The sequence below is a fragment of the Musa acuminata genome, chromosome BXJ1-1 (assembly GCF_036884655.1).
Source record: "Musa acuminata AAA Group cultivar baxijiao chromosome BXJ1-1, Cavendish_Baxijiao_AAA, whole genome shotgun sequence".
Lineage (NCBI taxonomy): Eukaryota > Viridiplantae > Streptophyta > Magnoliopsida > Zingiberales > Musaceae > Musa > Musa acuminata.
Window position 1 is genome coordinate 33,178,017 of NC_088327.1, and position 22,301 is coordinate 33,200,317.

At 35.0% G+C, this 22,301-nt stretch overlaps 1 protein-coding gene across 1 annotated transcript; it reads left to right on the top strand.

Moving 5' to 3' along the window:
• The first annotated feature begins 16,336 nt into the window (after nt 1-16,336).
• LOC103973912 (SWR1 complex subunit 6) lies at nt 16,337-22,019 on the top strand. The gene is made up of 4 exons (XM_009388584.3): nt 16,337-16,859; nt 17,145-17,247; nt 21,239-21,348; nt 21,429-22,019. Exons 1-4 carry the CDS (start codon nt 16,755-16,757, stop codon nt 21,630-21,632), a joined length of 522 nt encoding a protein of 173 aa, XP_009386859.1. The 5' UTR covers nt 16,337-16,754; the 3' UTR covers nt 21,633-22,019.
• The last annotated feature ends 282 nt before the right edge of the window (nt 22,020-22,301 follow it).

Here is a 22,301-nt window from a genome sequence, read left to right on the forward strand (position 1 = left end):
AAATATTATACTGTAAAAGAATTAACATTTAAAAATAAATAAATCTCCCAAATTATATCCTCTTTTTATTTCTGGTCAAAAAAATGCATATACATTTTCTTTTCTCACATTAGATAAAACATTTTAATTTGTAGTATAGATCCTCATTGGTCAACGTTCTATAACACCAAATTACGTAAGGATGTCGATTACGTGTTGGAATGTCAATCTTAATGTTATTTTTCTATTATAACAAGAATGACACAAGTGGACGGACGGAGGGACACAAGTGGTGAGAGCGGCCATGGCTGAAGGAAGCTTGAAGCATGAGGACGGATAGACTTCAACGCGTTCCACATACACCACAAGATCCAGCTCATAAAGGCCAACTTGAGTGCTGAGATGCCTGCTGCCGAGGTGGTGGTGACGTGTTCGCACCATCTTCACTGGTTCCTTCTCTCGTGGAGGACAAAATAAGCTCGGCGATCGTCATTCATGTATGTATCAAATTTTGCCTATTTTTACCTGTGCATGATGTTTTATATTAGTAAAAAGAAAACAGTTTGGAATTAAAAATGTGAGCTTAACTGTAAAAGAAAGATATTATTATTATTTCATTTATCAGCTTGGATGGGTGTGTTGGGCATTTACCTGGGACATGGTTTACTTCTCGTGTTTTCCGTGCGCAGAACAAACACATGACAAGTATTATAATAAATAATAATAATAATAATAATAATAATAATAATAATAATAACTTTCAAGCAAAATTATCATTATATATATATGCACGAATATAACTTAGATATATATTTTTCTATGTCGAGTCTACAAGGAAGTGAAAAATTACTAAAACAATATAGAGCGGCAAGAAACAAGTCTTAATTATGATATAAGCAACGACACCTAACAATAATTTATTAGTAAGGTTCATTCGTATCTACTTGAGTATGAAAAAAGAATTAAATTTAGAAGGATAAATATGAAATATGATATTTATATTTTTGTAATCACTATAATAAATGAACTTTGTGTTCATCCACGATAGCCCCAAGAATACTTACGAATGAAACCCCCAGCGAAGTGGGCCCCAGAGTTGTATGGACAAATATGTGCCACGCACGAATCACATGGAAAAATTAACCAACCATATCTGCTGCTGAGGTGGCGGCGACGTGTTCCTACCTGCTTCGCTGATTCTTTCTTTGTCTCTTTCGTGGAGGACAAAATAAGCTTGGAGCTGATCGGTCAAATATGTATCGAATTGTACCCGTGCATGGTATTCTATATCAGTAAAAGAAAAAGGTTTGTGATTAAAATGTAAGTTAAACAGTAACAAAATGATAATAATAATAATAATAATAATAATAATAATAATAATAATAATAATAATAATGTGTTAGACATTTATGATGGATAAACGTGGAAAAGTTCGGTGATCGAACCCACATGTCTTTACGTGAGACGAGTAGTGATGATAGCGATGATAATAATAATAATATAATATATTTTTTAGAAATCTTTTTTTATTTTATAAAATTTTGATGTCTTGATCAGTTCGATATTGTCCGAACCCATATGCATAAGATTATCCGAAATATCTTTAAGATGAAAATATCATGATCTTAAGGTATCACATACACAAATATCAAGATCGGAAAAGGTTTTGATCTCTCCGACACTCAAGTTAATAATTTGATATCCCTAAATATGAGTTCAAGTAGTTCTAAAGGAATCCCTTTGCATTAAGTTTAAGATTTCTTCTTATATCTTAGAGGATGCGAAGTAAGTTTGTGATTATATTTCTCGCTATAATAAATGAGAAGAAAGCTTTTGATTGTCTTCCTTATCATAAAAGATGAGAAGGAAGTTTGTGATTACATTCCTTATGATAATGGATGAGAAGAAAGCTTATGTTTATCTATTTTGAATCTTCATCCATATAAATAGATGGGTGGAGAGTGACCCGGATCCCACTTGGCAATCATGCATTAACTGATATTGTATTCCTTATCATTTATCCCCCTGAAGAGGTGCTTTAAAATTCTTGTATCGGGGGGCTCAAAGCGCGTCATTAAGTTCATTTATCATGGGAGTATTTGATATCTCCTATTGTGGGTTAAGATTTTTTGACTCATACATCTTGGATACATTTCGCCCTATACTTTCGCTATAGTAGATTTCTGCTAGCATAGGTTGAGTTTTCCTAGTTCACACATTTTAAGTATATTTTACCGTATGCCTCCATCTAATGAATTTCTTCCCATAGGTCGGGTTTTCTTGATTCATGTATCTCTAGCATGTTGTCTTTGTGTCTCCGTTATAGCAAATTTCTTTACGTGAGTCATGTTTTCCCAACTCATATGTCTTGGATATGTTTCGCCTTTAGCATATTTCTATTGGCGTAAGTCGGGTATTCCCGATTCACGTGTCTTTGGCACATTTCATCCTATGCCTTTGTCATAGCAAATTTCTTTATACGGGTCGAGTTTTCCCTACTTATGCATCTCGAGCATGTTGGCCATATGCCCCCTGGTATAGAGAATTTTTTCAAGTGGGTCGGGTTTTCTCAACTCATGCATCTTGGACACATTGGCCTTATATCTCCGCCATAACAAATTTCTTCTCATGTGGGTCAGGTTTTCCTGACTCATGTATTTTAGGTATATTGGCCTTGTGTCTCCGTCGTGATGGATTTCTTTTCATGCTGGTTAGGTTTTTCGAACTCATGCATTTGAGGCACATTCACCTTCTGTCGCCATGATAATGAATTTCTTCTCACACGAGTTAGGTTTTTCTGAGTTATACATCTCAAACACGTTGGCATTCTATCTCCGTCATAGTGGATTTCTTCTCATGCGAGTCGGGTTTTCTTGACTCATATGTCTTGAGCACGTTGACTTTATGCCTCTATCATGGCGGATTTTTCTATATGAGTTGAGTTTTTCTAACTCATGTGTCTTAGGCACATTAGCCTTATGCCTCTATCATGATAAATTTCTTCACATTAATCTATTATGCCTTATGCCTCTATCTTAGGTATATTGGCCTTGTGCCTCCGTCATGACGAATTTCTTCCTCACATGAATTAAGTTTTTCTAACTCATGTTGTAGGCATGTTGGCCATGTGTCTTCTATATTGTAGATTTTTTCAAGTGGGTTGGGTTTTCCTCAAGTACATTGGCCTTGTGCCTCTATCACGGTGGATTTCTTCACACAGATCGACTTTGCCCGATCGTAGTAGTTGGACCTCCACAAAGAACATCAAGGTTTCTTCTATGGTAAGTATGGGGTGTAGGAGGTCATCCTGCATGATGTAAGTAAAGATCACCTCAAGAAGCTAAGGGTTAGCTTCTCACTATTGAGAGTGATGGAACCATGTAGGCTTTTCCGCATGATGCAGTTCGTGAGGGCATCGATCAGGGTGGACTTGTCAAAGGCATTCATCCCTAGCACCACATGTTAGAGCTGACCCTAGGAAATTTACTAAAGGATAATTTGGCAACCCAATAAAGACAATAAAATAGAAAAATAAAAAAGACAAGGACACCAGATTTACGTGGTTCGATCAATTGACCTACGTCCACGGACGAAGGAAGAGCAAAACTCTACTATAAAAGGGACAATTACAAATACCTTAGGAAAATGTTTCTAAGCCATAAAACACCTGAAACTACTAAATAAGAAAAGCCGAAACTATAAGCCCAAACTATTTTAACTAAGTGTGGACTTAATATAAATTAAACCCAAAGCAAACAATTAAGTTTTTCTTATGGTGCCTCTAGCTTCAAAGCCCAGACCCTTATTTATAGTTGCAATAGGAGATAACAAGCTTGACTTTCCCGATGTGGGACTATGTGAGACTTATCAAACTAACAAATCTCTACCTTGGCATGTCCCAACATTGACAATTAACAAAACTTGCTCCACCTTCCTCATAAAAGCCCTAACGGGCAATCACCAATAATGAACACCAACCAAGTCCAAGCACTGCTTGAACTTGTAAACCGGAAGAGGCTTCGTAAGCATATCAGTTGGATTGTCCTTCATATGAATTTTCTGAACAAGGACCTTTCCCTCAGCAATGGTATCCCGAATAAAATGAAACTTCACATCGATGTGTTTCATCCTCTCATGATACATTTGGTCTTTAGTCAAATGAATAGCACTTTGATTATCACAGTAAATTATAGTAACACCTTGATGCAGACATAATTCGCCAAACAAACATCTTAACTATAAAACTTCTTTGATCGCCTTTGTCACTACCATATATTCTGCCTCTATAGTAGATAAAGTCACGACAGGTTGTAAGGAAGCTTTCCAACTAACTGCGCAATCGCCAACACAAAAAACATAGCCTATCAAAGATCTTCGTTTATCAAGATCCGCAGCATAATCAAAGTCGATGAAACCAACCAAAGTGTCACGATTTTTCCCAAACTCCAAACAAGCATCTGAAGTCCCTTGCAAGAATATGAGAATCCACTTCACAACCTGGTAATGTTTTTTACCCGGGCAAGACATATATCTGCTAACCACACTGCTTGTGAAATATATGGACGAGTACAAACCATTGCATACATAATACCGCCGATGGCACTGGAATATAGAACTTGCACCATATATTATTCCTCTTCAACTAACTATGGTGACTAAGCAGCAGATAGCCGAAAATGGCTAGCAAGAGGAGTACTCACTGGCTTAGCGTTTTTCATGCCAAAGCTCTCCAAGACTTTCTCGAGGTAATTTTTCTAGGTTAGAAATAATTTTTTCAACTCCTCATTCTCTTTTGATCTCCATACCAAGAATTTTCTTAGCTGCTCCCAAATCTTTCATTTCAAATTCACTACTCAGCTATATTTTCAAAGTATAAATTTCTGACAAATTTTTAACTGCAATAAGCATGTAATCAACATAAAGCAACAAATACACAAAAGAGCCATCAGTTAACTTCCGGAAGTAGACACAGCTATCATACATGCTTCTCGTGTAACCATGACCCAATATAAAAGAATCAAATCTCTTATACCATTGTCTTGGAGACTACTTCAATCCGTACAAGGATTTCTTTAACAAGCAAACATGGTCTTCCTTATCGTCAACTTCAAATCCATGAGATTACTCTATGTAAATTTGTTCTTCAAGTTCATTATGTAAAAAAGCTGTCTTGACATCAAATTGCTCTAATTCTAAATCATACATGGCAACTAAAGCAAGCAAAACACGAATAGAGCTATGTTTAACAACAAGTGAAAATACGTCATTAAAATTAATACTATGTACCTGACTATAGCCCTTTGCAACCAATCGTGCTTTGTACCTTGCATCTTCAACCCCTGAAATACCTTTCTTCTTTTTGAAGACCCATTTGCATCCAACAATTTTCTTACCCGAAGGTGGCTTCACAAGATCCCAAGTTCTATTCTGATGGAGAGATTTAATTTCTTCATTCATCGTAATCAACCACTTAGCGGAATTATCACAAGAAACTGCATCTGAGTAGGTAGTAGGCTCACCAACTTCACATGTTTCTTCTGCAACAAACAAAGCATATACAACCAAATTTGCATATCTTTGTGGTAGTCGAATATCTCTCTGTGGTCTATCCTTGGCTATGAAATATTACTCTTCCTCTGGATCATCTTCGTTAGTAGACTCGGGACCATCTACTAGCATTCTTTGAGTAGAAGAGTTCAATTGAAAAGAATCAGAACTAACAATCTCAAGCTCCATCTGCTTCTGTGCACTATCATTTGTATAACTAGTAGATTCCTCTTTGGAAGATAACATAGACAATTCATCAAAAGTAACATCTCTACTGATTACAAATGTTAGAGATTTGGGATCAGAACACCATAATTTGTATCCTTTCACCCCAAAAGCATATCCAAGTAAAATATACTTTTTAACTTGAGGGTCTAATTTTCCTTCATTTACATGCATGTATGCTGGACAACTAAAAATTTTTAAATCAGAGTAATCAGCAGGAGTACCTAACCAAACTTCCTCTGGAGTTTTAAAATTAAGTGCTACAAAAGAAGTACGATTGATAACGTAACAGGCCATATTAATCACCTATGCCCAAAAGTCCTTTGTCAACCTTGCATTTGAGATCATACACCTTGCTCTCTCCAAGAGTGTTCTGTTCATATGTTCGGCCACACCATTTTGCTGAGGCATCATCCTAATAGTGCGATGCCAAACAATTTCTTCATTTTTGCATAATTCATCAAAGTCACATTCACAAAATTTCATGTCATTATCTATTCGAAGTCGCTTAATCTGTTTACTTGTTTGCTTCTCAATCAAAGCCTTCCATTGTTTAAAGGTTAGAAAAACATCATTTTTATGCTTCAGAAAATAAACCTAAACTTTCCTAGAATAATCGTCAATGAAAGTCAACATATACCTAGCACCACCCTTAGACTGAACACGAGCTGAACCCCAAAGGTCTGAATGAATATAGTCAAGAGTACATTTTATTTTATAAACTATCAGAGAATTGAAGTTGACTCTTTTCTGCTTTCCAAAAATGCAGTGTTCACAGAAATCCAGTGGCCTAGTACTTTATCCATAAAGAAGACCCCTTTTGCTTAATATGCTCAAACATTTTTCGCTCATATGACCCAAACGCATATGCCATAATTTGGTGATGTCATAATCAGACAATGATAAAGATGAAACTGCAACCGAGCCTATGATAGTAGTTCCCTATAAAATATATAAGCTACCAGACTTACAAGCTTTCATAATAACAAGGGCACTTCTAGAAACTTTCATAACTCCACCTTCAACTGCATATTTACACCCAAGAGCATCTAGGGTACCTAAAAAGATGAGATTCTTTTTAAATCAGGAACATATCTAACATTAGTGAGCATTCTCATAATACCATAATGCATTTTAATTCAGATTATGTCTCTACATTCCACCATTACAAGATTTATATGTGGAAAATAAATCTTTATTGTGACACATATGATAAGAACAACCCGAATCTAAAATATATTCATTTTTAGACCTCGTCCTGTCATCAGTAGCAAAGAAAATATTTCCAACATTCTCATCAGTTGCTACACTAGCTTCAACGGACTCAGTAGTTTTCTCAATAATTTTTTCTTTTTTCTTTAATTTATTTTTTAATTTAAAGCAATCAGCCTTAATGTGCCCCATTTTATGACAATATTTGTACTCCAAATTTTGATGTCTGGATTTAGATCTAAATTTAGATCTACTACTATCAAATTCCTTTGTATCTGTTCTACCCTTGACAACCAGACCCTCAACCTAATTCTCTCTACTTTCCCCAGTGATATCCTTGTCTATCTGCTCCTTAGATTTTAATGCAGATTTAATTACCTGATACGAAATTATTTCTTTTCCATAAATCATAGCATCATGAAAATACTTAGAGGATTGGAGAAGAGAACATAAAAGTAACAGAGCCTTATCTTCGTCATCAATTTTCGTATCTATATTCTCCAAATCCATAACTAAGGAATCAAATTTATCAAGATGTGAGAGTATAGATGTACCTTCAGTCATCCGAAGTATATACAAACTCTGCTTCAAGTAGAGACGATTCTCTACTATTCTCTTCATATACAAGGCTTTAAGCTTGTCCCACATGCTCTTAGCCGTATTCTTCGTAGCTACCTCCCGTAAAACCTCATCAGAAAGATTTAGAATAATGCTTGATCGGGCCTTCTTATCTATACCCGCAAGATCTTCCTTTGACGTATCATCTGGAATGTTCTCAGCTCCCTGTAGTGCCAAATTAACTCTGTCTTGTACCAGAATGTCCTCCATCTTGAGCTGCCACATGCCGAAGTTAACATTTCTGTCAAATTTTTCAATAACGATCTTTGTTATTATCATCAATGCCAAAAGATCCCGAAACCAGGCTATGATACCAGTTTGTTAGAGCTGGCACTAGAAAATTTATCAAAGGGTAATTTGGCAACCCAATAAAGATAATAAAATAGAAAAATAAAAGAGACAAGGATACCAGATTTACATCTGCGGACGGAGGAGGAGCAAAACTCTATTATAAAAGAGACAATTACAAATGTCTTAGGAAAATGTTCCTAGGCCATAAAACACCTGAAACTACTAAGCAAAAAAAGCTCAAACTATAAGCCCAAACTATTTTAACTAAGTGTGGACTTAATAAAAATTAAACCACAAACAATTAGGTTTTTCTTGTGGTGCCTTTGGCTTCAAAGCATAGGCCCTTATTTATTGTTGCAATAGGAGATAACAAGCTTGACTTTCCCAATATGGGACTATGTGGGACTTGTCAAACTAACACCATAAATATCTCGTCTTCTCTTGTCTCACCAGAGATGGAATTCAATAGCATCTTGATCTTAGAGATCACCTCTAGAGGCCCGAGGCCGGCAATAGGGTCGATGGCGAGGTCATTCTTATATAAGAGCAATAACTTCTAGTACTTCTTCACAATGTATAAGAGATTAGTAAAGATGAGGACAAAGTGATGGAGGTGGAAGGCCAAGTGGTTGCTGACATCACCTCTAAGGGTGAAGTCATTAAGCTCGAGGACATGGTGCTCCAGGGAGGCATAGCCATTGCTCCAGGCAACATCGCCGACACGCTTGAAGAACTGGCCAAGGGTGATAGACTTTCTATTGCCTCTAGATTCTTGGTTGGCATTAGCTCGAGGGCTATAGTGGCCGAGCAGGCCAAGTGGTGGTGATAGTTTTTAGCAATGTATGCAATACCATACCGTACCGATATTTCGAGGTTGGCTCGGTACAGTATGGTACCGTGTATCGAGCGGTACACTAGGGCGTACCGAGGGGTACACCAGGGCATACCGATGGGTACACCAGGGCGTACCAAACAGTTTTATATATTTCTTCCTCTACTATAGCATGTTCCGTCCGGTAGCGGGTGATCCGCGTACCGGTATGTCGTTGGACCGGTACATACCGCCCATACCGGGAGGTACCATTCGAAATTGCATACCATAGTTTTTAGTGCTTCTTCACATTATACGAGAGACTGGTGAAGACAAGGATGAAAGGGATAGAGGAAGAAGGCCAAGTGGTCGCCGACATTACCTCTAGGCAAAGTCATCTAACTTGAGAACAAGGTGCTCCGAGGAGGCATAGCCATCGCTCTCGACGACATCGGTGTTGTGAGAGTCACTGAGGGTGAATGAACTTTTTGCCACCATCGCTTCCAGAGTCCTAATTGACATTAGCTTATGGGCTGTGGTGGTTGAGAAGGTCATCATGGTTGATGTCCTTGGCCTTTGCCATCGAGAAAGATAGCTTGTTGAATAAGAAAATTTTATCCATGAACCGAGGCATGGTATCGTTTCGTTATCTTGTTTTATCTTGTTGGGGTCTCCTATTGGCCATTGGTGTCGGTGATGGTTGAGTTATTGACTACAATGAGATGATGGCATCCCTTTTGGGCTAGCTGGCAAGAGCAAAACAACATCTTATATCATACCCATTAACGTTTGCACTTACTGGGTGAGGTTCAAGAACACCTCAGAAAGGATGAGCAGGTGGCTTGAGATTGCTTCTAAGAGTGAGAGGCCTAAGTCGTTGAACATATGCTCATATCACATCACGTTGACATTTTGAGTTGAGGTGGATGCATCTATATACAGAAAAGGCCTCCTCGCCCAACCATTTATCGAGAGGGTTCGTAGGCGGACGTTCATATGACATCGTGCTCTCCTTTTAACGCTAAAATGTTAGAAAAAATATCATTGATATCTTGATCAGGCCGATGTAATTTGGACCCATATGTGTAAGATTGCTCGAAATATCTTTGAGGTGGAAACGTTGTGCTCCTAAGGTATCACCTACATAAAGATCAAGATCATGAGAGGTTTTCTAACTCGATCCCTCCAACACTCAAGTTAGTAATTCGATGTTTCAAAATATGGGTTTGAGTAGTTCTAAAGGAGTTTCTTGCATTGGGTTTAAAATATCTTTTTATAACTTAGATGATGAAAAGAAAGTTTGTAAGTATCTTTTTCATCGTAATGGATGAAAAGAAAGCTTATAATTATCTTTCTTGTTATAAATAAGATGCGATTGTTTTATTATCATAATGGATGAGAAGAAAGCTTGTTGAATGAGAATAAAACTTATGTTTATCTACTTTGAATGATTGTATACGTAGGAAGATGGGTGAAGGGTGTCTGTCGCTTGGTATTGTATTCTATATCATCATTTAACATTAGTTTATTAATGAGGTTTATATCTACCTTGAGTATGATGAAAATATAATTTTAAGATAATATATTAAACTTAAATTTAGAAGAATAAATATGAAATGATTTTTATAATTTTGTAACGAAGAAAACAAGCTAAGTATTTACGATTCCACAACGAGAAATGAACTTTATCTTCATCGAGAATGTTTATTACTGAAACCCACGACTAACTGGTCCCGAGGGTAGGATAGAAAATTTTGTGCCACACACGAATCACGTGGAAAATATGGGTCGATGTTTCAATCCTATTTCACGTGCTGCAACAAAAATCGTCAAAATTAGATCTTACATCCATGCAAAACATTATGGTTGTCAGCGTTGAGATTGGAGTACGTACTTTTTCAAAATATTTAACTAAATATATATTTAGTTACAAAAATCAAAAGAAATTATTGGAAAAGAACGATTGGTTATTGGATAAATATTCTATATATCATAAAATTTTGGAGTGTATGATGGGAAAAGACATACTTCCAATGCCCATGACATTTAATTTATTAGACCTACAGGATCGAGTAAGAATTTTTTAGGATTTATGATAGAGGATGTAATGAATTTTTAGGATTCGAGAGTGTCTTTCTATTTTATTATTCTTACTTATCGAAGATTTTAAGCTTTTTCAATAGAATGTTGGTAGAAGATGTTGCATCATATAAATATTATATATATATATATATATATATATATATATATATATATATATATATATATATATATATATATATATATATATATATATATATATATATATATATATATAATATTTTTGGATCTATGTTTTTTGAATTGACTCTTTTGATTATGGTATCAATGCTTTAAAAAATATTATTTTTCAATAAAACCTAATAAAAAAGGTTGACGAGTCAAACAGATAAACTTGTAAATAAGTCATGGTCGAAAAAAAGCTTGAGGCGAAAAGTAAACTTATGGTCCACGTATACACCCTAAATAATAAAAAATAATAATATTATTGAGGATGATTTTGTTCTGATAATTTGAGATAAATAGGAAAAAAATACTTAGACTTGAAGTTTGACTAACAAATTTTATTTGAAGTATAGTTATATAGGTCTAGAATAAAGAAAACAGATGACTTGGTTGAGCATCTAAATGAATTCAAAGACATAATTTGACCAACTAAAAAAAGTTGCTCTATGAATTGATGGAAATAATAAGAAGTTGTTGTTTCTTACATGGTGGCTAAGCTTTTATGATAAACTTATGAATGTGTGGTATGGGAAAGATATAATAGCTTCAGAACCAGTGCAAAAAAATCCTAAATGTCACATGCTTCTCGTGAAGCATTAACTATTTAAGATGAGGATTGACGAAGATGATTTATACACTACAAATTCAGTTAAGATTAAAAAAATAAACTATTATTGTAGAGAGAAAAAAAAAAAATAGTATATTTTATTTTAATCTTTTAGTAGAGAATGATTGATGTATCTTTTCAATCTCAAATAACGATAACGTTTTTTTTCAAAAAATATTAGTTTTCAATTCTACTTACTCATGTTTACTTTAAGAATTCACTCAATAATAATAAAATGAGTAAGTTGAGTTTAGCCTCATGATTCAATAGTAAAGGTCATGACTATCGATATAATGAAGATTTAAATATTTAAATAATAGTGAAACCTCCCCGAATATGGCTTATATTCTAAAAATGTAAAAAAAAAATCCTTTTCATGGTTATGGATATAAAATTAAAATTTTTAATTTTTGAAAGGGATTAAAAAACAAAAAAAAAAAAAATCAGAGATCAACAATAAAAAAAATTAGAAATAAACGTAATATTTAACATGATTTGATAACTTTCGTTTACATCCATATAAAAAATTAAATTATTTAATATACAATATCAATTATAATGCTCATGAGTTAGTCTCACTTAAGTATGACTCCCCTTGTATATCATTTTATATAAACATATTAAAACCCTAGAGATCACCCTTAGGAGCACCCAAAATGTTTTGCCTCTCTCTCATCAAAGCCTTGAGACTCAAAGTATATTTATAGGGACAAATCTTAATTCACCAAAGAATTTTAATTCAATCAGGAGTCTCCAACTAATTTGAATATAATTAAAACTCCTAAAACTATTTATCAATACTAACAATCTCCACCTTGGTGGGTATTTTTTCACCTTGTGCCTCATATAAAACTTAAATTAATTTGAAGAATTTATTATAACTACACAAATTGAATCAGATCATAGTTCAATATTTGATTCCAATAATCTCGTCAATGTATGTGTAGTTGAAATTGAATCAATGGCGCTACTTGATTCTTGAGAAAGAGCTCCATCTTGTTGTCTTAGTACCAATAGGATTTTCTCCTCACAACCATCGATATCTTTAAAATAATGAATTTTACTCTTCGCATTTTACATCATGAACAAAGCTGGTTATTGTATAAGTATCTATCATCTCTTGGACATGCAACTTGTTTCCAATTATTTAAAGTTTTTACTATACTTCCTTCCAAACAATACAACCTTCGATGTAACTTTTTGGACCATATAAATCCAAGTAACTTTTGGAATTCCACCTTAGCCTTATAGTCATGATTCCAAGAATCTAAAAGACTCAAAGAAATTAAATTTTTTCATATATCTGAAATATAAGTTATATCCTTCTGCATTGCCCTATCAATTATTTTGATCTTCACTTTACTGATACTCATGACCTGCACCATAAAATTATTGTCCAAACTTGATTTAATAATCATCTTATTATTCAATGAATCAAAATAATCTTTCAAAGAGTAAATATGAGTAATACAAGTAAAATCTAAAAATTAATTTTTTGAAAAGATATATTATTAGCTTTGAAGATTGGGAGCATATCTCCATCTCTCCATCGTCATCTATTTCTAGAGAGCACTCACCAAGCACTTTTTCCTTGTTTTTTGGGATAATTCTACTTGATATATATTTCCTTTTTGTATTTATAGCACTAAACATCATCTAAAGTATTGACTTTCGATCTTGACCTCTTTGTATTTATAGTCATGTTGAAATTTGTCTCTATCAAAAAGTCCTCTTCATTTATCTTTACTTTGAGTAACTGATGTCTCACTATTTATATTCCTAAAATTATTATTTTTCATAGTAGCATAAGATACTAAAGCATTTTCAACTTGTTCTAAAGTTATTATATATCCTTCTCATATAGTATCATTTTTACAAAGTTGTCTCCTAAATGACAGATGTAAGAAGTAACAATGCATTTTCTTCTTCATTAATCTTTATATCAACTTTTTTTAGTTGATCCAATATTCTTTTGAATATATTCAAATGCTCTACTGAGTCTTTATATTCCTCCATCCTTAGCCTAACTTCTGCTTTGACTTGTGCTTTGACTTGTTAGTTAAACTTTTAGTCAGATTAAACTTTTTTAACTTATCTCAAATAATCATAGTAGAGTTATCATCAAATATTATTGATAATATTATAAACTATGTAAAGATAAATAGTATGTACACACTTTACATTAGACTCTTTTTAAATTTTTACTGCTCATCATTTCTAAGTTGTTTGTTCTTCCTTTCAATGTCCTTTTTAGGCTTTGCTAAGCAAAAGGATTTATCATCCTCCTTTGTCATGAGGTAAAACTATTTCTTCCATCATTTTTTTTTATGATACACCAAATAAAAATAAATTGATAATATCCTTGTTGGATCTTTCATTACTGAATCTTTTGAGCTTTGATATCATTTTGTTGGGAGGGAGAAAAAGTAAATCACTAGAGATCAATAGTCAGATAGTATATCAGAAATTGATGTAAGATTTAATATGGTTTGATAACACTCACTTATATCTATTAGTTACATGTGTCCTGTAAGTCAATCACATAAGTGATGACACGTGTGATACACTGCACAATCTTTTTTGTTATTATTATTATAATATTTTTTACTTTATATTATATTATAAATATATATTATAATGTCCGTAGATCCATATAATGAGAATTGGATCATAATGAGATCATGATAATGAGACTAATTCGCTTATAAGCACAAACTCTAAATATACTTGGTCATAAGTTACTTGAGAGGGATATCGAGATAACCGAATAAACCGGTGTGCTATACACTTGTCTATATGATGGAAGCGACTAATCTTATAATTGCTTGTGTGGGGACACTAGGGATATAGTATAGGTGCTTATTGGAAAATGAGTTCACTGAAAGATCTACTTACGAAATGTTGATTGGCTAATAATACCTCATCGTTAGATAGTAATTTTGTAATCCCAGTTATATGTCTGGCTCTTAGACTTGAGATATCAATGATGCCCTATTTGAGTATTTCACTATTTGATACCAGACTTATGTCTAGAAGTTCTAGATCTAGTACAACCGGTCATTGAGAGTGATAACTAATCTTACGAGGGCAATTGAGTGTTAATAGAAAATTATTTACTCTCGATATCATGGGAGGAATATCTCATATGCTCTCACTTAAGTAAATCTCTAGCTAGGGTCGATTAGTTCATGATAAATCTGATAAGCATGAGATTCAGATTGAGAGAGAATGAGTTTTTTGGAAGAATCTGATTAGAGTGAGACTCAGATAGATTTCGTATAGGCTTGAAAATGCCAAACCTAGTATATGATCTTTGGGATATTAGATAGATGATGGACTATAAATACATTGTAACTAAGGGTAGACAGGTCCAATATATTAGATCCCCTATACCATTTAGGGATTATAACGTAGTGGCATAGTATGTTTATAGTTGATAAGTTGAATAAATTATTATGAGGATAATAATTCACTGAGTCAGATGAAGTTCTGATAAGTGAAACTCATAGCCAGTTTGGTATTGGGCCTAAAGGGTCACACATATATGGTAGATGACACGACGAATATAGGATTGAATATGTGATATCCGAAAAGCCCATATTTTAATGGATTCTTGGGTAAGATCCAATAGGGCTTAGAATGGTTATTGGATGAGGATCCAATATCCATTAAGCCATGGGATATTAGATACATATTTAATACCTAAAGAGAAGGAACTATTAGGGGTAAGTTGAGAGGTCTCTCTATAAATAGGAAGAGGACCAAAGAGTCATGAGCTAGATTCCTTTGGCCGCTCATCTCCTTTCATCTCCTCCCCTTTCTTCCCTTGCCACCAGCCCTATTTGAGCATGAGGACAATAAGAAGGGCTGGCCCCTTCTTGTTTTACTACTACCTTGTGGTGTGTAAAGGCAAGGAAAGAACGTGCCACGAGAAAAGGTATGTCATCGCTTCATCCATCATATGGATCATCGCCAAAGAGGAGTTTGTGAGAGTTCCTTCATCTCCGGACTATGTTATGCAGATTAAGGGATATACGATCTCCTCTATGTGAGAGTTCCTTCATCTCCGGACTATGTTTTTTGTTTTATGAGTTTTATACTCCCAATCGTTACATGATGATTCGATATGATTCTTTTGGGAAACAAGTTTTGTTTTTATTTTTTCACTACACATATGATGCTCGTCTACGATTTCCCAATAATATTCATAAAAATAATAAATATTTTAATATATAAAATTAATTACAAGACCTTTAAGTTCATCTCACTCGACAACTCCTTTATACCTCTCATATTATCTTAAGAACATATTGTCTCTCCCTTTCACCGTACATATTAGACTCAAAAATATATTTAAAAAAATAAATTTTAATTAAAAAAATAATTAATTTAATATAATTAGAGCTCCTAAATATATTTACTAACCTTAACAACATGGGTTGATAAAAGAAAGATTGTATCATATTTTATAATTATATAAGGAGTATATTGAAAAATAATGTTTTTAAATTCAGTTCAACAGTATGTTCTATACTATGGGAACATATGACCCCTCCACTATAATTCAATGATTAAAAGGATCTCTAATTTGGTTTTTGACATTAGATTTTGTCCCCATTAGTTAGTCCATATATTAAAAAGACAATATTTTGTCTTATCATCGGCAACTAAGCTCTCTCATCTCCTCTACTTTCCTCTCCCTCTACGGAGTCTTCTTCCTCTTCCTCGCCACCACCACCACTGTCTCCTCATCCTCGGGACCTCAATGGGACCATTGAAAATCTCGTTCTGTCCTAGGAATTGGTTTTGTCTTTGCGCATTGCGTAGATATGTGACAGCAGGCTATGCGTGGTGATCCGGAAGGAATGAAGGAGAGAGAGAGAGAGATGCAGGAAGCGGTGGTCGGAAGGTAAGTGCTGCGGCAGCAGGAGACGGTGGACGAAGATGATGAGGTAAAGGGAAGGACGGGGTGGAGGAATACGACGCACGTACTCTTCGATATGCCCCTAAAAGAATCAAATAAAGACTCATACATTTCCAGTTTAGGAGTATTATTTGAAATATTAAAAGATTCCGGGGGGTAATCACAAAATTTTATATCCTCTGCCCCCTTTTCCTCCCGGACGGCTTTCCCTCGTTCCCAAGAAGCCCTCGAAGCCAAACCCTAATCTCGTCGAGCTCTGCGAAACTCTTGCCACCATGGATGAAGAGAACACGGGCCCATTCCGCCGGACGTCAAGCCGGACCAAGAAGATCGCCGCCAAGATGGCCGCCGCTCTTGCCAGCACCGACAACCGGACTCAGGTGGATTCCGTCTCCAGGGCTTTTGTCTGATACTCGCATAAAAATTCGAACATTTATTGTAATTTTTAGTCGAATAATCTGTTCTTCTGTTGATTATATGCTCATTTATATTTCTGGCGTCGATAAGTCTTTCTCCCCTTTTATCTGCTGTTTGTAATATTGAATTTCCAAATGGTTTTGAAAATGTTAAAGGATCGATCCTCATGGGTAAAGACTCGGTTTTAATTTCTATTTCTCGTATTTGTTGTTTTAATCCGTGTTCTGTTTCGTGTTATTGTGTTGAAGGCAGCGCTTGCACGCCTCGAATCTTTGGAAAATGATAACGCGGGGGCGGAGAATGTGGAGATTAATGACGACGACGATGCTTCTTTGGATGATGATGATCAAGGTTACTTTTACGTCTCCTTTGCACGCCAGTATTATCTTATCTTTTTCTTGTTTTGTTAGATCTTTGCTGGTTAGTTTTAAACTAGTAGATTGATTTTAGTGCTGTGTCAATATTAGAGCTTAATATGAATACATGTAAAAATTGCTAAGAAAAGGAACATGTGCATGCAACGTTTTTCTTTTAACATGTGAAGAATTGAAGAAGCGAAGTTCATAAAGGAGAAAAGTAAAATATATAATCTTTACAAATTCAAGTGAGGGGTCACGTCACTTCTCTTGTTGCATATAGAACTTTATCTGTGTAAAATAAATTTGTGTTCTAACAGAACACAAGATTTTACGTCTTGTGTTCTGTATGTGGTGAAAACCATTGAACAATGACCAAAGTTACATCTTGTAACTTTTAATGGGCTATAGTCTAGATTATGCAGATCAAATTAAATGGTATGAATTTTTTAAATTTGTATCTTGAATGTGGAGTACGAAAGTGCCATGCATGATTTTGCGTTATGCATATGAGCACATGTCTGTTTCATTTGGGTTGCCCGATAGTTGAAGCAAAGATGTAAGAATGGTTATGGTGTGAAATGATGTATATAGTGGAAAGATGTTCCTGTTAAAATCATCTTGCTAGACTAACTTTTCCTCTTATGCTACAGTTTCTACCTGCTGTAGAATGATGAGGTCTGCAATTCTCTATACAAATCTCATGTCAGCTAATGCTTGTGAGCCTTGTATATGAGTTCGTCCTCTTAGTATGACTTTTATAATTGTAGTTTATATTTTGTTGCACTAGGTCTGTTTTGTGAATTCTTTTGGTTTCTATTGCATGCATAAAATGTTTCTTATGGATTTGAGTTATTCTTATGCATAAAATGTCCAGGGCTTGGGACCCTGGATGTTGTTTTGAGGATGTTTTAGTGGAAGAGGAGGTTGGTAGAGGAGATCTGTTGGTCATAGACTATGGCACAACAATCATTGGAGGAGGCTAGGCATTGGGGATTGAGCGGTAGGGCACTGGTGGAGTGTTCAATTGATCTTATCTGAGTAGACATTTAACTTTTTAGCTTTAGGATGATCCCAATTGAATTGGATCGAACTTTGAAGGCTTGTTTGAGCTGATATGGCCAACCTGATCAAGTTCTGGAAGCCTATGTGACTTGGCCCTATAATGGCTCAAATAAGACTCAATTTTATCTTGGCTTAAATGCAACTCAACATTACCTTGGCCTAGATACCACTTGACTCAACAGGCTTGGGCCAAAATTTTCCTTTTGCTAATCTTGGGCAAACAAGAATTCATTTGTAAACATCTAAAAAAATCACGAGGGATATTAACATTGTAAAACTAACAAGATGCTCATTGAGTAAATGATATGGAAGTATATATGTATTAGACCCTAAATAATTGGGACTTCAGACCTAGTTTTCATTTATCATTGTCATTTCTTACTTGGAGATAATATTGGTACCTATTATTTAGCATTCATTGTTCAGGATAAGATTAGAGAAAATCATTTAAGATGGTATGAGCACGTGCTTAGGAGACCTTCAATTGGGACTCACAAGAGGTAAAATGATTAATGTAAGATAGAGGAAGGCCTAAAAAAACTTAAATAGAAACTATAAATAAAGATTTAAGTACTCTGAATTTGGTTAAATATATAAATTTTTACACATCTCAATGGCGGCAAAAGATCCATGTACCCAACTCCAAATAGTTGAGACTTACTGCTTTGTTGTTGTTGTTGTGCTCATGGATTGTGCTTCTAATCCCACATTATCCTTGCATGCGTTCCAAGTGCATGTTATTGATTCCTTGAATTATAGAAACAATGTCAGTGACACTGTTGCCTTAGTCAGATGCAATGTTGCACCTCATTCTCTGTATGATATGCCTTGTGTGCTACTTGAAAGCATTATAAAGCACAATAACAAGTGTCTTATAGGAGTTTTGCATATCAAGTGATCTCAGTATCATGGTTCTTCCTAATTTTCAATAAAAGATACAGTAACTTGAGCTTGTGAAGTTTCATATCAATGAACCATTGATTCAGTTATTTTGCCTTCATGTTAAATGTAAGAAAAGAAAACCTGGGAACAATATCACGCCGCAAACAGATGTAGGCCCACTTTGGGAACAAGGAAATTTAAGGAGATGGTTTTGTTATGAATACTCATTGCCCGTGGCCTGCTCCCAATCTCACACCTTGTGCGTCCATGTCGAGTCAGCAATTGACCCAACTTGGCTACCACTGAATTGGGTAAGAGTTTGAGTCTCCCATGACTTCCGTAGGGGTTCCATTGGAATCACAGGATTAGGGTCACTGGCTTTCTTCTTCGATCAAATGTGGTCCCATTCCCTATTTAACTGATCACATTACCGTCAGAGTCGCTCAAAAGCCTTATAAAGCATGGTAACCATGGCATTTTGAATATAAAATAGTTTTTCTAATCGATAGTTTACATCTAAGTCAAGCTAATTTATTGGGATAACAACAACCTTAAAGTTGTGTTACTAAAAGGGTGATCAACTGAATGAGGCTTGCTGTTGCCATTAGTCCGATATTCTTGAGCAATGATGCTTGGTTTGGTTTATGATGCTTCTACTTCCCAGATGAAGTAGAATTTGTTAGAGACATACAAAGTACACTTGGCACTGTTTCAACTTCTCTTTTTAGTATATGACAAACATGTCCTGTATCTTGGATAAAGCTTTGAAGATTTGCACTTTGGGAACGATTTTCATAAAATGTTTTTGCAGGTTCAGATCAGGTCCTCAAAAAAAATATAAATAATAAATGGAACAAGGGAATATTTGTGAAAAGAGAAAAATGTATATCTGTTCCAGTATAGTTTATAGGAAGTCATGTTTTGGGAACTTATGAAGGAGTGAAGGCATGAAACAATTGAAAATTGGAATCCTTTAGCTAAGTGATAAGTAAAAAATATATATTTTCAAGAAACAGTAAACCTCTAGTGTCTTGTGTTTCAATAGGTCATTTTTCTTATACATCGAGCACTAAAAATTTGGGCTGCTTGATTGGTTCATCCCTTGAATGCCTCAGGGGACTTTTGTGGTTATTGAGAGGCTCTGATCAAACTCTTCCTAGTTATTTGTGTCATCAAAGTGTTTGGTGCTAGATCCATGACCCAAAATTTAGTTTTCTTTGTGTAGATAGGTTTACATTTTATATATGTGGATATGTAATCTGTGAAAAGATAAAAGGATTTCAAAGAAAACCCATTTTTTTAGGAAACAAATGGATTAATAAACAAAAAGAAAAGGCTGAGAAGCTGAAAATGTTCGAGGAGTTAAGAATTTCTGAACTTGATAAAAACTGACTGCTGTTGGTTGTAGGTACTTCTACATGAGAATCATGATTATCACTTTTCAAAATTTATAGGTTTCGGTTTTCTGGGCAACATAAAGAAAGGAACAAAAGATAAAATTTGTTGCTGCTACTTATACACTGGCATTTCCTTGACCTCTCTTCTTTTTCCCTTAAGTACAAATGCATTGACTTCTCTTATGTATACATGTAATTTGGGTGCCTGTTTATATAGAGCATTTTTTCTCCTAGAGTTACTCTGAGGGGCATGTCACTGCTGAAGGTCAAATTTTCAAGTCTTTTGTATGGTAGTTTTAGGCAAAACTTTTTAAGAGTGATTTTTTTGACTTTATATTCAATAGTTTTAGGCTGTGCATCCTGCGTTGGTGGGAGACTCATTCACTGGTTACACCCTTTTTTAACTTTGACTTTATATTCGATATAAAGTCCTGACAGTCATGCTAACTGTCAGCTTTATCTGGCAGTGTAAGGACTGGATTGTAATCATTTAGATATCATGATTACTGATTCTTTGTGTTACCTCCAGGACTTGAAGAAACCTTTGAAATCCTCTTTTCATATAATTTAAAATTTATGTTTTAAGTTTGTTATGTATTCTCTACTGTGATGCTGCTAAATTTTTTTTTAACATATTTGTAGCTTATGTTCAAAAGAAACAAGCGAAGAATATGAAACGCAAGACAAGGCAGGCAAAAGCACTTGAAAATGCAAAGAAAGCACCCAGGACATTTACGGAGCTGTTACAGGAGGTATGAACATGTGCTTATCTGTTGGTTAAAATGTCCTCACACATCTATATTCTCTTTCCCAATTACCTCATTTGCAACAGGCAAACTTAGAGGCTTTGCCTCCACATGTTCCTTCCTATTTGAGAGCTGCAGTTGGCCCACCAAGCACATCGTCACGTCGTCATTTCTGCACTGTTTGTGGTGATGCTGCAAACTATACATGTGTGAGATGCGGAGTGCGATTCTGTTCATGTCGTTGTCAAGTTATACACAATGATACTCGGTGTCTGAAGTTTGTAGCTTGATCTTGACTTGCTCACTGCGCTTCTGTGGATTGAGTTCATACACAGGCCTCCTCAAGTTCAGCTTTATCAGAAGACTGAAGGTCTGCCGTGCTTCTCTGCACACTGTATCTAGTTTTTCTTAGAAGAATGGATATGCTTTTCCGGCTATTCCTTCTGTCGTGTTTCCATTTTCAGATACTTGTAGAAGGGTAGTTAATCTGTCGGGGTCAGTTTCTATAAATCTGCATAGCGAAATATGTGTCTTCCTTAAAAGATATAGACAAGAAAGGAAGGAAAAAGCAATCAACTCTGATTGCATTTGATCTGTCCCAAGTTCCATCATTCTTGTTGCTCAAGGTCGCCTTTTCTGAACTATGGTTAACATATGTGCCTCATTTTCTGTGATTATAGATTGTTCATATCTTTGGGTCTATTATTCTGTTTTTGCCAGTAGGCGTTAGAGTCTGTTTGGTTACAAGGAAAAAGGCGTATAAATAAAAAGTTGTACCTTCAGAAATAAAGCTATTTGTTTGGACTCTGGATTGAGGAAAGTAAATGACTTTATTTTACTTCTATTGTGTTGAAATTAAGCTTGGCCTCTTTTTGAAATATCTGATGTTAAAAGATACTGAAACTAGATTCTGGGAAACCTCTCTTGACATTCTTTTGGAGAAACAAATATGGAGGAAA

Excerpts from the sequence above, each read along its gene's own strand:
- LOC103973912 (XM_009388584.3), top strand. The coding sequence starts at position 16,755 with ATGGATGAAGAGAACACGGGCCCATTCCGCCGGACGTCAAGCCGGACC. Across the intron at positions 16,860-17,144 it reads GCACCGACAACCGGACTCAG|GCAGCGCTTGCACGCCTCGA; the intron begins GTGGATTCCGTC and ends ATTGTGTTGAAG. Across the intron at positions 21,349-21,428 it reads TTACGGAGCTGTTACAGGAG|GCAAACTTAGAGGCTTTGCC; the intron begins GTATGAACATGT and ends CATTTGCAACAG.